This window comes from Physella acuta, unplaced genomic scaffold (assembly GCF_028476545.2).
Source record: "Physella acuta isolate Inbredline_101_S28 unplaced genomic scaffold, ASM2847654v3 ptg001425l, whole genome shotgun sequence".
In the NCBI taxonomy this organism is placed as follows: Eukaryota; Metazoa; Mollusca; class Gastropoda; family Physidae; genus Physella; species Physella acuta.
The window spans coordinates 179,343-196,644 of NW_026732940.1; the positions used below are offsets into that span (position 1 = coordinate 179,343).

The 17,302-nt window shown below is 37.3% G+C and overlaps 2 protein-coding genes across 19 annotated transcripts in view; one reads left to right on the plus strand and one right to left on the minus strand.

Annotated features, from left to right (window-relative positions):
* LOC131927627 (ensconsin) overlaps nucleotides 1-17,302 on the minus strand; it is a 50,769-nt gene that overhangs the window by 3,737 nt on the left and 29,730 nt on the right. For 10 of the 18 annotated variants that reach the window (XM_059283349.1, XM_059283345.1, XM_059283351.1 and 7 more), the window contains 8 exons: nucleotides 16,992-17,258; nucleotides 15,686-15,942; nucleotides 15,078-15,134; nucleotides 14,316-14,366; nucleotides 11,206-11,648; nucleotides 10,639-10,819; nucleotides 10,222-10,326; nucleotides 8,974-9,971 (listed from right to left, as the gene is read on the minus strand). In XM_059283349.1, coding sequence (XP_059139332.1) covers nucleotides 8,974-9,971; nucleotides 10,222-10,326; nucleotides 10,639-10,819; nucleotides 11,206-11,648; nucleotides 14,316-14,366; nucleotides 15,078-15,134; nucleotides 15,686-15,942; nucleotides 16,992-17,258 — 2,359 coding nt within the window. Of the gene's footprint in view, nucleotides 1-8,973; nucleotides 9,972-10,221; nucleotides 10,327-10,638; nucleotides 10,820-11,205; nucleotides 11,649-14,315; nucleotides 14,367-15,077; nucleotides 15,135-15,685; nucleotides 15,943-16,991; nucleotides 17,298-17,302 lie in introns of all 18 variants that reach the window. The other 8 variants (XM_059283358.1, XM_059283360.1, XM_059283359.1 and 5 more) reach the window with 6 other exon arrangements.
* Nucleotides 3,631-6,458, plus strand: LOC131927637 (uncharacterized). Its single transcript, XM_059283391.1, has 2 exons — nucleotides 3,631-3,810; nucleotides 4,709-6,458. The coding sequence occupies exon 2, from the start codon at nucleotides 5,108-5,110 to the stop codon at nucleotides 5,492-5,494; it is 387 nt and encodes a 128-aa protein (XP_059139374.1). The 5' UTR covers nucleotides 3,631-3,810; nucleotides 4,709-5,107; the 3' UTR covers nucleotides 5,495-6,458.

The following is a 17,302-nucleotide window of genomic DNA, read 5'->3' on the forward strand; positions in this document are numbered from 1 at the left end:
CCGAATCACTGAAATGTAACATAAGTAGACTGTTGTAGCTACTGTTTTGTATTCCAGTAGCCCATCAATATAAATGTTAAAACACTTGATGAAGTGAAATGTTTTTTTAAACAAAACTTTTTAATTTTTGGTGAATTAATACATAAGTCTAACAACGTACTGTATGTTTTTAACCAAACATTCCAACCTTGTGTTTAACTACATGCTTTAACATAACAGTACAATGTTTTACATTAGTTGTAGACAAGTGGCTTCACCCACAATAAATCACTGTCACAGTGAACAGCCACTGGGTCAGATGTAAGGTGTAGCCACAGCCAGAGGGGACTAATTGTTGCTAGTTTTACTGTCCTATCTATACCTTTTAGTAGTATAGATCTAGTAGTAATGATGGTAGCCAGAAAAAGGGGGAAGTGGGTGCCCTTTCACAATGGTGGTTACATTTTTTATACTTGTATACTGACATGTTTATAGACAAGTAAAGTAGTAAAAGTTCTAAATGTTAACTATCTTTGGGAGCTTGGATAATTTGATATTTTACTTTATATCAAAGAAACATGTTTTTATAAGGTTTAGATTTTTTTTAACAAGCACTGTAATAGGCTAGTTCCTAGTGCATAAAAAAAGAAATTGCTTTGTTCTCCTGCATCATGTGTCACCCCCCCCCCCCCCCACAGTAAGAAAAAAAAAAAATATATATATATATATATATATATATATATATATATATATATATATATATATATATATATATATATATTCCATATACACTTGTAAGTATGTGTATACGCATGTGTATATGTATTCAAATTTTTTTTCTTCAGGATGTATTTAATTTTTTACCCCCACCCCCCATCCCATACATGGATTAACACATAAGTTATTACGATTCTCAACTAAATTGTTTTCCTCAGGAATATTTAAATTACATTACATGAGATTATCATTATTTTTTCTGTATATATATATAGGCCTATTGCTATTTTTTGCCTTGGTGTCACCCCCTAAATGGTGTCACCCGGTGTGGTCCGCATCCCCCCCCCCCCCCCTTGCAACGCCTCTGAACTAATATATTGCAGACATTTTTTTGCAATATCTCTACACTGGTAGATCTAGATCTACCAACCCTAAAAAAAAAAACCGACTTTATAGACAAATATAGTGTAAATATAGAGTCAACTAGAAATTTAAATGTAAAACTGTAAAACCTTGTCCCTTTTCAAGTGGGGATAAAACCTATTGCAATGATCTATAAAATATAGATCTAGTAGAGCCAAATAAAAAAGTCCCTGAATGATTGACAACTTTTAACATAGTGATAATTTACTTCCTCGGTTTAACTATAGGTAAAATAAATATTATGAAACTGTGACGTCATCTTTAAAATGCATGCACCACCGAGCAGGCTTACGATATGTGGGTCGTGCAAAAATGATTTAACCAACCATGAACCCTGCCAATCACAGTAGGCTAACTAAGAAATACTTACAAAACGAGCAGGAGCCAATTGAATAATCCAACAACTAGATCTAGCTGACTCGCAACACAAAACCCTGCTTGTGAAAACTTGCAGAGAACGCAGGCCGAGTCTCCAGGTTATTCAAGGCACGCAAACATCAAATCCGCGCTGACTGCCAACCCGCCGTATACAAACTACAAGTCGGACATGAAGGGTTAGGGCGTTAAGTCAGTAACATTGACTTTTTATTTAGCCGGCCTAATGACAGCATTTGATACATTGTAGGCCTACCTAGACTAGATCTAGATATTACAGTTGAATTTTAAAACATCAAATAGATCTAGATCTAGATTGATGATTGAATTTTAGAAAAGTTATTTAAAATTTATTAGGAAATCTATATCATTTGTAAACAGATTATGCCAGATAAATGTTTAAAATTAAGAGTCTAGATCAAATATTTTAAATGGCCAAGTACGATAATATTTTTAAAAGCGTACGTGCAAAATGTTACTGTCACTTGCTGTTACACGCCAGTGTACACTTTTAAAAAAAAAGTGGCCTAAGAAAAATCGATACAACAGATAAGGAAACGACGTTAGGGGGCTAGGTAAAACAAGTCATGTGTAACGGTTGGTCGGCCATGCCTAGTCGCCCGACATAGCCTACACTCAACACTTTATATACTGTTGTTGTTTTTTTTACTTTCAATATTTACAGCTTCTAAGTGAACATTTTAACATACCCCTAACCAAACTGACGCCATAAGCCTAACACGACCCTAAGTACTAACAGTGTCGTAATCCCAATTCTTGACCCTAGTCATAGCCTCAATCCCAACCACTGATATTCTAAACATTAGCATTTACGGGACTATTCCTGAAACTTGACCCTAACCTTAAAAATGTGACAATGGCTAAGAACCCGGTAGCTTAGCTAACACTAAAAATAAGTTGCTACTACACAGGGCGCCTTTGTTGCATACATGCACATTGAAGCATAACACACAGCATATGTGTTGTGTTGTCATCGGCCAATTGAACCGTATAGATTACGGGAACTAAGTTTAAAAAGAAAATGTAAGCTTTAGGATTGGGGCGGGGAGAAAGAGGAGGCAACTTGGGTCGCTGCATTCGAAAACCACTCCTGGGTTTGTACCTTTAAAATAAAAAACCCCAAACTCTGTCGCCGTTTTGAGTCATATCTGCACACCGCAGGTAAACAAAGGGGAAACAACTCGCCATAAAATATACAAGAGTGTAATGTGTGGTCCAAATAATTATACTGAAACGCGTTGTAAAATGCAATTTATTTATTTTTGTTTGCTTATTTTAAAATTAGATGGGAGGAGGGAGGCCGTTTTTTCCCTCTCTTCTCCCAATCCAGCCCGTTTTTTTTTTTGCGAAATTAGGAAAGTGGTTGTAATCTAACAGAATAAGCTTTGGCGGTATTATAATTAAAAAGACGGTCTGCGGACAGTATGGCTATGACATTATGGGGACAGTGTGGCTGTGGCCTAATTAGGACAGTGTGGTTATGACATAATGAAGATAGTGTGGTTATGTCCTCATGAGGACAGTGTGATTTCATATGACATTATGGACAGAGTATCGCAACGGCATGAGGGCGGTATGGCTATGACATATTGGGGGCAGTATATCTATGACCAAATGAAGATTATCGTTGTGACCTCATGAGTACAGTGTGGTTTTGACCTAATGAGGACAGTGTGGCTATGACCTAATGAAGATAGTATCCCTATGACATGAAGGCAGTGTGGCTATGACATAATGAAGATAGTATCCCTATGACATGAAGGCAGTGTGGCTATGACATAATGAAGATAGTATCCCTATGACATGAAGGCAGTGTGGCTATGACCTATTCGGGGTAGTATATCTATGACCTAATGAAGACTGTATCTCTATGACCTCACAAGAACAATGTGACTATGACCTAACGAGGACAGTGTTGCTATAACTTTACGGAGAGATTATGTAAAGAGTATGCTTACAAACAGAAGCCACAGTTATGACAAGACATTTTAGTTATACACCATTAGCATAATGCTGTACCTAACGAGTCACGCACGACTGAACGCGCAGTACCAAACACGCCGCGGCAACCGTGACTCAGCGACAAATGTCACGATTCCCTGGCCGCCATTTTGGGCCGCTACAATATTCATTTTGTTATGCTTCTGTATGACGTCGCGCCAGGTTAGGAGGGGTGGGGAGGGATGGTGTTATCGTTCAGTAGATCAAGGAAGTTAGAGCCACACAGCAGGTTTAGTCTTTAGTCGTATCTGTCTGTGTCTATGCTGATCTTCCTGGATGGAGTTCAATAACTAGGTAATATCTGTTTAGTGTTGTTATAATCAATCACTTCAATTTACTTAAGCAGCTGTTAGCGGACTTGTTTTTTTTTTTACCCGATAAGTAATCCATCATCTAACTAAATACAACTTACTTAATTAACCGAAAGCCTGTCTGCTAATCTATCTTCTGTTTACCGACTAATCAATTTTGTACATATCATAATATATATGTACCCAAACCATTAATTAATCTATTAATACCATCAACATAAGATGTCTAATATAAGGTTAGTCTGCTAATCTATCTTCTGTTTACCGACTAATCAATTTTGTACATATCATAATATATATGTACCCAAACCATTAACTAAGCTATTAATACCATCACCATAAGATGTCTAATATAAGGTTAGTTATATGAGACATCAATAACTTTCACCAAACTGGTAAAAAATCTATCAATATCATCGACATAACTTGTCTATGATATATCTCATAACAAACTGTTCGTTAACTAAGTTATCTAATGTAACTTTTACCAACTGTTAACTAATCAATCAATATCATCTGCATACATTTTCTAAGATATCTTTTACCAAACTGCTTGTGAACATATCAGTCTGGTATTTGTTAGAAAATCAAACGTTAACTTATCAATCACAAACCTATTATTAGCAAATAAATCGTTAGTTAACTAATCCTAAACCTGTTAGGTAATCCGTCTTTTAAGTAGCTATCTTTTAATACATTATTTTGCCTAAGCATACGCCAAGAAGTGAATCGTAGCATCAGTCATATTTACAAGTGGTGCTACAGTTTAACCTTAAGTGAACCCTCAAATGTAAACTCCTCGCTATTTGTAACCCACGGTTACAAAGCTTAAAACTAAAAACTTATTAACTCGTTTGTAATTTATTATTTTATTTCCACAGGACCAACATCATGGAGTAACTAATAACGGAGGGGTGCGTTAACAGCTAGATACCCCATACTGAGGGGTGCCTTAACAACTAGATACCCCATATTGAGGGGTGCCTGAACAACTAGATACCCAATACTGAAGAGTTCCTTAATAACTACATACCCCATATTGAGGGGTGCCTGAACAACTAGATACCCCAGATCGGGAGTGCCTTAACAACTACATACCGCATACTGAGGGGTGTCTGAACAACTAGATACCCCATACTGAGGGGTGCCTTAATAACTACATACCCCATATTGAGGGGTGTCTGAACAACTAGATAGCCCATACTGAGGGGTGCCTTAACAACTAGATACCCCCCAACTTGAGGGGAGTGTGACCAGTCCCCAAGCGTCACGTGACCAGGATGAGTCGCGGCCTTGTCTACGTCTGCATCTCCTGCAGCAGCCCCAGCGGGCTCCCCACGTACGATGACGTCATGGACAGTGAAAAAACCGTCATCATCCGCGACGACGCCCACGCCGAGGTGAGCCGCGGGGTGAGCCACAAGATGAGCCGGGAGATGGGCCACAGCCTCTACAGCCTGGACGTGGTCCGGCTCAGCCCGGCCGCCCACCCCAAGACGGAGCAGGCCGGCGCCGGCAGCGAGCCACACCTCAACCGGTCAGCTAGCACGGGCACGATGCCGGCAGACGCCAAACAGAAACGGAGGCGCTGGTTCAAACGTGGGAAAAGTGAAAGTATTAAAGAGTCGACGCCCACCGTGACGGGGGTCAGGTACTTTGATTTGTAGTGAAACCATTGGCCGTGATACACTGGAGTTCACGTTGACTTGCAGTGAAACTATTCATAATGGGTTCAATATAGGTAACAATGTAACCCCACTTAACAAGATCACTTTGGCTTATAGTGAAACATTCACTGCAATTCATTTGGACTGGGGGTGAAACTATTGTGATAAGTGTGATGTAGTGGACACACCTTCCAGTAACCGGCGTAACCACGGTGGTTTACAAAAGCTTCTAGGTGTAGATTTTGTTCTAGTGTGATTTAATACCTGCACAACACAGCTCGCCTTAACCAGTCTTATAGTATGATGTGTACCATCACCTATCTACTGCACCCACAACATCCGGGTAACCAAAGATCTTTTGGATTATTCTGTCATGTGAGAGATCCTTCTTAGGGGAAATTTTTGGTTGTTTTAAATAGCGAGAGAAACAAATACCTCGAGAATTTCGGGGAAAGAAAATGGGTAACGTAAACAAGCGTGGGCAGACATTTCAGCAACTTGAGTGTATACAAAAATTGGACGAAATTTGACGCTGGATTGCCCTCCCTGTAACTTTGAAGGTTTGAAAACAAACAACTGGTCAATATATTACCAATGTTCGTGTGCGCTAAATGACCAGTGCTGAAGCGGACGTTTTGTGTGCTACTATTTATAAGGGTAAACACGACTCATGTAAATATTTAAAGTGTGATAACTTTGTCATGTTGCTATGTACTTCATGTTTACCTAGATGTATTTATGTAAATAATCTCTCAAACGCGCAAAAAAAAATCAATCATGTGGTGATATATTTGAAATTAACAAGTGATATGTATGTACATATGTGTTAAATACACCTAACATGAGTTCACAAACAACAAAAATAAATAGTAAAGTTGATAAAAAGGTATTTTTTTAATTTTTACTTCGTCAGAGGGACTTCGCGAATGTTATTATTTTTGTGTTTGCTGGCGTACTCAACTTGGTCAAATAAAAAATTAATGACTCACAATAAAATATGTGATCTAACTGCTTATCGTTAGAACCTATTTCACTACTCAGCCCCCCCCCCCCTCTCACGTAAGTTAATCAACAGCCTGTCTAGCCAAAGTAAAACTAGCATTAATGTAATATTACTAACATTGAATTATCGTTTTAGATCTGTTATATGCTGTCACGATAGACAAACACGGCAGATCTATTTATATCTCCGAAACGATTTCCTTAAGAAACCCGTGTCCAGGTTCGACAATCTATACACGCAATAAAAGACTGCTAGAACTGGTTCTGGTGGTTCGGTGTTGCACCGTGCAGCACACGACAGGGGGGAAATGTAAAGCAACTGACAGGCTAGTTATAAAACATGTTATCGGTGATAGTTTACTGGGTCAGGTACACTTTTACAGATAGTGTGGCCTAAATATTTGTGACCAACACATATGGGACATAAACATTTGGGACCAAACAAATGGGATAAAAACATGAGGGACCAACACATATGAGACATAAATATTTGGGACCAACACATAATTATAGGACATAAACATTTGGGACCAACACATATGGGACAAAACCATTTGGGACCAAACCTATGGGACATAAATATTTGAGACCAAAACATATGGGACATAAATATTTGGGACCAACACATATGGGATTAACACATATAGGTTATAAACATTTGGGACCAGCACATATGAGACATAAACATTTAGGACCAACACATATGGGACATAAACATTTGGGACCAAAACATAAGATTCACTTGTTTAGTGTCAAATACATTTAAATTACAAAGAGATAATTTAAAAATTTAAGTGTACTTTCATTCTATGAAAACCAAAAATTGTTTTATTAAAGGCAAATCATACTGAGGTAGTTGTGTCTGTTGAAATTGGGGGGAGGGGAGGAAGACGGCATGTAAAGTAGTTCTATTTAGATGAACTTAGAGTTTAAATGGGGTGGTTAAGCATATCGCCTACAAATCAGGACATCATAAGGGTTACATGAAGGACATACACGTCACTGTAGGACACAATGGCACAAGGCTTACAGAAATGTCATTATTGGAACAATTGAGTAAACTGAAACCCTGGACTAGACCGGGGGGGGGGGCGGGGGGGGGGGGGCTAATAATTGGCATGACTGACAACAGCTACGTAACCTGAAATTGTCTCAGCTTTAGTGTGAAATAAAACTAAATTCATCTGTATCAGGGTAACAAGTGGCTTCAAGAGAAACAAACTCTCAAAAACCAACTAAAATTTAAAATAAAACTCTAGTACAATTTCACAAGCAGTAAAATATGGCATACGATACTGGTGTTTCAGATATACTCCACTTATAGCCATGTAAACAACTGCTAAGTAAAATATAGGTTAAACCAAGAAAGACTTCAGAAATAAATTCAGTAATAAACTGTAATACACATAATATGAAGATAACTTCACGGACATTTTATCCATCTATATGAGAAGTAGCCATACTTGTAGTAGGCCTACTTGTAATAGTACTACAAAAGAAAGAACTAATTGTTGTTTCCATATTGCAGGAGAATTTTTCTTTAAACACAACAGACAAGCAATACATAAAAAAAAGTATGAACAATAATACATTATTTTTACTAGCTCAACCAAAATAGTTTAACAAAGAAGGTATTGTTCAAATGAGGCATGGGATAGAATATATTAATTACAGAAACAAACAAAAGAAGCTAGAATCCTCATTCCTATATTAGTATTATAGCCTAAGCTAAAAGTAAGGGAAGTCACCCCCAGAGTATTAAAAGATTAAGGTCACAACCTCATGATGAGATGGATGGGATAAAAATAGAAGCTGACAGGGCTTACATTATAGATGAGAAAAAAGATAGGTCAGAAGAAAGAGAGAGGGGGAGGAATAAAATTGTCAATTCAGTGTTTGGTTATAAAATAAGGGGGAATGAAGCAGCAGAAAGAAAAAAAACTAAATAAGAGCCGGGTTTTTCAAAGGTAGTAATGCAGAAAGATGAATGGATTCAAACTTTGAGCCTATTTCTTGATCTACAACACTATGCCATCAGATAAAAACAAATCATCTCCATATTTTCTGCTCAATTCATATGGACTATAAAGATTTAGAAAACTTCTGAGGAAAGGCAATGAACACTTGCCTTATTTCTTTTTAAAGTTTGAACTTCAATAAAGCTACAACGATTGAATAACTGATAAAAAAACAACTTATAATGCAACAAAAGAACAGTAAAGAAAAACAAAAAGGAGAGTTAATATTCAATACAAAGGATGGCAGAAACACACATTTACGACATTATGTATTTAATTCAATAATACATCATATCAAAACAGTGTAAAATAGTTAGGAAAACAAAAATGACTGTATTTACAATTACAAAATTATAATATGTATAAATTAAGAAATAGTTTTTTTTATATAAAGAAAATAAAAAAACTTCACAGCAGAGCTAGGGGAGATAACAAAAAAAAATAAAAATGGAGAGTTACCTGGAATCATCCATGCTGTGTGTTTTGTGATCCCCATGGCCGTTCATGATGAATGATTGTGACATCATGCCTGGGGCAGAGAACTCCCCCTCCATGTGGGGCTCTATGCTTGAGCCCAGAGCGGAGTCACTCATGTTGGGGAACTTACTGGAGATTGCTTCTGGTGGAGAGGAATCTGACGAGGATTTGGAGGTGCTCATTGAATATGTCACATCCCCTGAGTCCTTGCCCATACCGTTGATATGGGTAGAATGGAAAGACCTGGATAACCCATCGAGGGAGGTGTCTTCATCTTTATCCTCATCTTCTCTCCCATGACTAAAGTTTTCTTTGTTAAAGCTGGAGCTGTCCGTCACAATGACGGAGGTTGTCATCAGGCTCTCCCCACCCGACGCCGGCTCCTTGTTGTGCGTCAGGTCCCCCATGCTGGACGACATGCCCATGCGGGCCCCAACTTTTGTTTTGCCCAGCAGATTCTGCAGCAGGGGGGATTTAAATTTGGTGGTGCCCGTAGGGGAGTCCCCTCCTTTCTTCTCCACCAGCTGCTGGAGCAGCGGAGATTTGAACTTGGACTTGGGTTCTGTGGCTTCAGTAGAGATGGGTTTGTCCTCTTGTTTGGAAGGTGTCGTACCTGTACTACTGGATAACCGTTTATCATGATCTTCGCTATGAGATCCATCGAGAATGTCTCCGGAGGACGCGCTGCGGATAAATGAGGACGTCATCAGAGTTGAGGTAGAAGATGTGTCTTCATCTGTGTCTAGAAAGAATGATGTGGTCATGGCAGCGTTTGGTATTTCCACAGCTGACCCGACGGGTGGAGCGGGTCCAAAGTCTCCCTCACTGGGCGACTCGACCACGGGTTTCTCGTCCTCGTCTGGGGAGTTCTGGGAGGAGTTGCCGTGGCTGATGTTGGGTGAGCTGCTCACTGTGGGGCTCTTTAAGCTGGGCTCAGTGTGGCTCTCTGGCTTGACACGTTTCATGATCATCTCCAGTTTCTGGTGGACAAATACAAAAACTTGGTTTATAACAGTTTATAGTTTATACTAAAATAGTTTTGTTACAAGAATGGAAATTTGCTTTTTTTAATTTAGTACATTTATTGCAGTATAGGAATAAAAGTGAAATGCTAGATGCTATGGTTTAACTGTAAAAAAAAACCCCACAGATAACAAAATTTGGCATCAACAACCAGTAAATAATGAGGCTGGTTATGTAGCCTCAAGACCACATATTTGCCTTCCTTACCTTTTTCCTTGCTTGTCTTTCTTCTTCTTCTCTTTTAGACTTTTCTTGTTTTTCTTTCTCCAACTTTTCAGCTTCTTCCTTAGCTTTTCTTTCAGATTCCTCTTTCTGAAACACAGACAAGAACACAAAGTAAAGATTTATTTAAGCCTAGTTTAATATAACAGATGTTAAGTATAATGTTGCTTATACAGATTCTTTGACATAAGTTTCTAGAAGTATTAAAATGAACTTCAACGGTTTGTAGTGAGCAGGGTTCACTCTTGCAGCGATATTAGATAAGCTACACTTTAATGTGAACTAATAGTCTTCTCTCAGAAGACTATTACCAAGTTCAGTTGGACTGTGAGTTCAGTTGAGTGATCATGTGGTTATTTTAAGTGTTTCATTGAGTAAAAAGTAGAAAAAAAAACAACTCACAGCTTTTCTTTCCTGTTCCAGTCTCTCTGCCTCTTCTCTCCTCCTCTTCTCTTCAGCCTCTATCGCCCTCTGTAACCTCTCCTCCTCTGCCTGCCGTGCCTCTGCAGCCTGACGCAGGGACTCTTCCTCTTGCCTTTTCTGTTCCTCTTCTTCTTTCCTCTGCCTCTCCTGTTCAGCAAGCCTGAGGAAACACAAATTTTAAGTTAAAAAAATCTCGAAGAAACATTTTTTAATTAACATGAAGATTTGAGTGGGATAGTGTGGCCTTGCGGTACACTGCTAGCCCAAAAGTCTTAAGGTCGAATCTGAGTTCAAGTCAGTGGAACGTCAGTGAGTCAACCCAGCTCTGATGGATACCTAAATAGTAACTGACGTTAGGGAAAGTAAAGGCTGCTGGGCATGGTGCTGACCACATTATCCCTTCATATGCCAAGGTCAAGAAACACATGAACTCTACTTCTTCTGCCCAATGGATTGCTAGGTCTAAAGAAGAATCTTTATGAAGATTTGAAAGTGGCATTTTGATACATCTTGATATGAAAGAAATTTCTAGAATGATTGGATTACCAGGCTTCCTCCTGTCTCTTCCTCTCCTCCTCTGCTTCCTTCTCTGCTTTCTCTCTCGCCTGTCTCCTTTTCTCAGCCAAGCGAGCTTTGTATTCCTCAGCTGTTATGTCTTGTACAGGGGCATTGCGTGGTGCTCCATCCTCCGTGCTTGCTGCAGGGGGAGGAGCCTGTGATGGTGTGGTTGTGGCTGAGGATGGTGCCGACGCTGGTGGTATAGATGGTGCATGTGTGGGGGTGGATGTGGCAGACGGGGGTGGGGTGACGCGAGGGGTGGATGTTCCAGACTTTTCTCCTGGTTTGCGGCCAGGCGAGACAGCTCTGCCAGCAGACGGTGGGGCTGCAGGTGCTGTGTGAGAGCTAGATGGTGTCACACGATGTGGCTCCTTAGTCTTGGCAGTGGCCTCTTTCTCTGGTGGATGCTTATCTCCCTTCATTGAAGCTCTCTAAAAGATGTAATGGATGTTTACATTTAATATATACCCACCTCAAAAATTTCATGACATTAAAATTGCATTTTAAAAATGAAGCCTCGAGCAATAATGAAAAACAGAAGCGCTACATGCATGTAACAGATGCCTAACAACTTTTAAGTTTAATATCATCATATTTTATAAGCTCATCTATTTAAAAAAGAAAATTATGCATCTGCTAAATGTAGTTTTTAAAGCGGTAATTAAGGTTAAAAAAAAATTCAAATAGCAAACTGATCATGCGATTTCATGCACAGTACATTAAAATTTTGTGGCATTCATAAGTGCAATAGGGTGAGAACTTTCTAGAAAAAAAAAACAAAAAAAAATTATTCTACAAATATTTTAAGTGCGCTAGAGAAATTAGGCTTAATTGCTTTAACTTAAACTACAGACAACATTTTCTCATGTACCTCTATGAAATTTAAATAATTTCCTAAAACTTCAATCACTTGGAATAAAATAATTTAATATTCTGAATACACAAAATTTTAAAACATTTAGATTTAAAGTATACATTAACTAGTTCAGATAAATACGGTGCAAACAAATTAAATGACTAAGAAAGTATTCTGCTAGTGTGTACTGACCCTATACACTGAGTTAGAAAGTACTTGAGGTAGTGTAAATACAAATTTTATAAGTGAGGTGTGAATTCAAAGTATTATTGTTAATTATAGTTGACACAAAAAATAGTTAAGATGCTGAGAGAAAGAATTACTGCTATATCTGAGGGTAAAAAAATAAGACAAGAGGAAACAGTGAGTTATTAAAGTAAATAAAATTATGGGTTTTTATTCGTTGTGAATAAGTAACAAATTTAACAAATTGTATGGCCCTAGTGTTTTTTAAATTTTTGCCCTAACTGATTATCCTGAAACAAATATTCTTATATATGTACTTTAAAGACATTAGAAATTTATCAATTCTGATGTGAAGAAATAAATATTTACATTCAAAATATATTTAGCCATGGTTATTTCTAATAACCTTGATTTGTTTATATACTGGTCACAGCCCACCACTCCCTATATAATAAGTTAAACATTATGAATAAAAAAATATATTGATGTAACTTTCATTTAAAAAGATTTTAGTCAAACATTTTTAATGTACTTTTTTAAAAGCATTACAAACTGTGGTTAAATTAATTTGAATAAAAAAGAGCAAAAACAAATAAATCAAGCATGATTATCATTTCTTTAACAATATCAACTTTCTTTGTTAATGACTTGGTAAAAAACTATTTATTTATAGTCATGCTAAATCTGAGGTTAGGGGTCATCCATAAATGACGTCACGCTTATTTTGACGATTTTTACCTCCCCCCTCCCCTCCGTCACACGTCGTCACAAAAAGTCAGACCCCCCCCCCCCTAAAATGACGTCACACCTCAACCTACAACCCCCCCTCAAAATTGCAGTTGAATTTTTTTAAAACATCGATATTTTTCCAAAATCTTGTCTAAACTATTACAATTTATTAAAACAGTTATCTAAAACGCGAAATAACGCCTAAAATTCGTTTTCTAACATTGCTTTTTTATAATGCAAAAATGTGACGTCGCAACATCTGAACCCCCCCCCCCCCTCCCCCTCATCACACATCGTCACAAAATTACGGACCCCCCCTCCCCCCTACGAGTGTGACGTCATTTATGGATGACCCCTTAGTAATATTTATAAGAATATATTTTGAGAGGTTGATAGAAACTTCTGTTTAGAATGAGCCAGGTAATAAGTTTTAGATTCCTTGTCATTTAAGTATAACCCTATGAAGGCTTGCATTAAAAAAAAAGGCCTATAACTCTGTTTAGGGTTAAGCACCAGCACCACAAGTTAGCTGATGACAGATCAAATTACTGTCATGTAGTAAAAAAGTCAAGCTTCATCCAACAGAAATTAAGCTGCTTATATAAGGGGTCTAGTGAAGTTGCAACTTGTTCCGAGGCAGTTTACTCAATAGCCTAACTAACTAATAATTCTTTTAATTTAAGTACATCTGTATTTATTAAAATAGCATGCATTGCCAGTTATTTTAATGAAACAACGCTAAGGGTCAACAAATTTTAAGTAAGGTATGGTGTAGGAGCATGTTAGTCATTGAAATACTAAAGCACAATTAATTTTTCAAATTAAATAACAAGAAATTTGAGTTTTTAATAAAAATCCTTTTTTTTTGGTCAAACTTTGTCCAGACAACTATCATTAAGGGAAAATCAGCTATCTCACACTGTTAGTTCAGCAATTCATGCTTGCTTAAAATCATGTTCCACCATGGCAAAAAGAAATCAAAGCTCCACCTAGTAGCAAGAAAATACCCACTATTTCTACAAAATATGGCTCTGATTTGAAGTATTTATATACTCAGTATCTCAATATTTGGCCAATTTTCAATTGACTTGCACATGATTAGAATTGAGACAAAACATATCCAGACCAAGTTTTTAATAAATTCTGGCTCAATTATCTGATTGATATTTTATTAAGTTGTTTCCACAACCAAAGACAAAAGCATGATGTGGCTATAGAAAGTAATTGTAAGCGTGATATATGTATATATATATTGTTTATAATCTGCTTGATAAAGCGTAAGCAGGGTGTTATATGAAGCGCGCACAAGTCTAAATCCACAGCAAACCTTTTTTACTCCAGCAAGGTTGGGTGTTGAGAAGGCTTTTCGTGGAGAAAGCTGTTGACAAATGCGCAAATAAACCAAGGGCAAAAAAAAAAAAACAACAAAAGCGTGACACTATTAAACATCCACAAACAAATCCTTTTCAAAAATGCAGCTAACAGCCAACATTTTAAAAAAAATTGTTCAACCAGGAATAAATGTTAGTTATTGAAATATGTAGAATGTATTAATATTTCCAATGTAAACAGAAAAAAACTGATCAAGAAACTGGATGCAATGTAACAATACAAGTGAACAAGCAAATGATTTCAGCAAGCAAACATAGCCGGTGTATCATTCCTATCTTCAATATGCAAGCAGCTAACTTTAACAATGTGAGCTTAAGAAACTACTAAAAAAAAAGCAAAGACCAAAAGACAATTGTAAATTGTAGTGAGTAAAGATTATAGTAAACTACTATATTGGCACCAGTTAAATAAATGATCCAGTGTAGGGTGCTAGTCCAAACATTCCAATAAAACAATGACCATCTACTTGTTGGCATATTTTTAAACAAAAAAAAAAGCATTTCAAGCTCAACTGCCCACAACATATAGGGAAATGAACAAGCAACTTCAATCTGTGAATCAAACAGCTCTATCCTCCACTAGACTACAGAACCATTAGAAGAAATAATGAAAAGACAATCATTTCCTTTAAAATGGTTTCTGCTAGCAGAGTGGAGATAGAGAGATGGATCAAAGGGATAAAATTCAAGCTACTAACAACATCAGGGCCAACCATTCCATCCTGCTCCCCATCTTCATCACCAGCAAACTGAACCTGAAATTTGGCCATCAACAATTGTTTAAATAGCTGTCTGTTGGGGAACTTGGAACTACAAATGGTATTACAGGCACTTCATGGTAGTCAATCTAAACCCAGTTCACCTAATTTTCTACACCTAAACCCAGTTCACCTAATCTTCTCCTACACCTAAACCCAGTTCACCTAATCTTCTCCTAGACCTAAACCCAATTCACTTCAATATCTCCTACACTTAAACCCAATTCATCCTATAATACCCCACTCTTCTACAAAAAAAAAATCATGTAATACTCAAACAAAAATGAATGTATTGGCAGTAGCTTGAGCAACCATTGTCTCATACCAACAATATTCAGACAAGACTTGAAGCTCTACATGACTGTCACAAACACACTATACACTGGGTGCCTCCAGCTATCAACACATCAACAATAGTAATCAATAACCTTTCATGTGAGCTTCTTCAATCAGCTTATTCAAAGTACCCTCATGTAATCAACTGTTTGTATTAATGTTTTTCTTATGAACATGAAAGGTCAGATCTAGTGCTAGCTACACAGACATACCCTAATGTGCGGAGACTCTTTCTTGGCTGGCATTTCTTTGGGAGAGTGGTCGTCTTTTTTGCTGTACTTGGGTGTGGCCAGCCTATCAAAGAATGACAGGGAGACCCTGGACTTCTTATCCTTCTTGTCTGAGACGTCTTTGTCCCCATCCTTGTCGGCATCTCTCTCCTCCTCATCTTTCAGCTTTTTAGACTTCTCATTTTCTTTGTCCTTCAGGGCTTTGTCCTCTTTCTTGGGTGGGCGTGTCTTAGAGCGGTCTGATAGAAACATTACAATGGATGTTAATAACAGCTTCACACAGCCTCTTTAAATAATTATCTCCATTGTGTGTAAGATGTAATTGGTTAAACTTTATTTGTAAAAATATTTCTTTACAGTAAAGTTTTAACTAAAATAAGATTAAATATTTTGTTTCCTGCTGACAAAAAGTATTTAAAAACTAGAACTAGAGTTTATATATTTAAAAAACAACATGGAAAAAATCAAGAACAAGTTAACCACATGCAAATAACCATTTTTCAAACAATGAACCTTTTCTCCCAAGAAATTAGTCACTGTAAAACCACCACCATTTTAAAGTAATAGTATTGTCATAGATGGAACCATAAAGTGGTTATTGTGCATAAATAGAATCATCTAGTCAATTTTAAAAATCCATAACCACTAGTTATAGATAAATGATATAAACTTGTTAGAAATATGAAATGACAAGGCTGTCTAATGAGACTATTATTATTATAATCAATAAAGCCACTCTATAAAAATAAAAATTTTTTAGTCATATAAAATTCTCATAAAGATTTAAAAGGCAAAGATGGGTCTAGCACACAAGAAACCTGTAGTTTACTGAAGGGAAAGCAGCAAAAAAAAAAGTAAAAAAAAAAAAAAAAACTGCTGTATTGATTGCCAAAAAAAATAGAATTGATATTTTCATTTCATTTTTTAAACATGTAATTTCTCATTTTTTAAAAATATTTTATAGTTTAAAGGGTTAATTCAATAGAAGAACAACTAGATCTAAACGCCTAAAGACATCTATTTAAAAATTTAAACAAAATAAAATGTGTGCATTTCAAAATATGAGTATAAGATAAAACAATCCCTGAGTTAAATGATGAAATCCATTTATAAAACTGATGAGTTAATAAATGTAAAACTGAATTTCTATTGCCATGAAATTCATAAAATAGTATCTGAGTTAATGCAGGTCTGAAATCCAGGGAAAAATGTCTTGAGTTAAGGTGGTGATGAAAACCAAAAGAAACAACAAGTGAGTGTAACAAGAAAATATAGAAGAGAAGGGAACCTGAGGCCGGACCAACAACTGTACCTCTCCCAGTGCGGTCAGTACTTTTACTGCGCGGTGACTTGGCCGGCTCACCCCCTACAAAACTAGGCATGGAGGAGGCCACGCTGGCCGGGCGCTGTTTGCGGGATGGTTTGTTCTCCCTCATCCTGACTGGGCTGGGCATGCTTGAGGTCATGGAGGTTCTAGTCAACGTGGCACTGGTGCTGGCTGCGGCTCTGTTGTGTTGGAATCCTGCCACGATGGCTGTGGCTGAGGTGTGGGGCCCTATAAAAGACCTTCTTCCTTCGCGTATTGTGTTAAGACCTTTG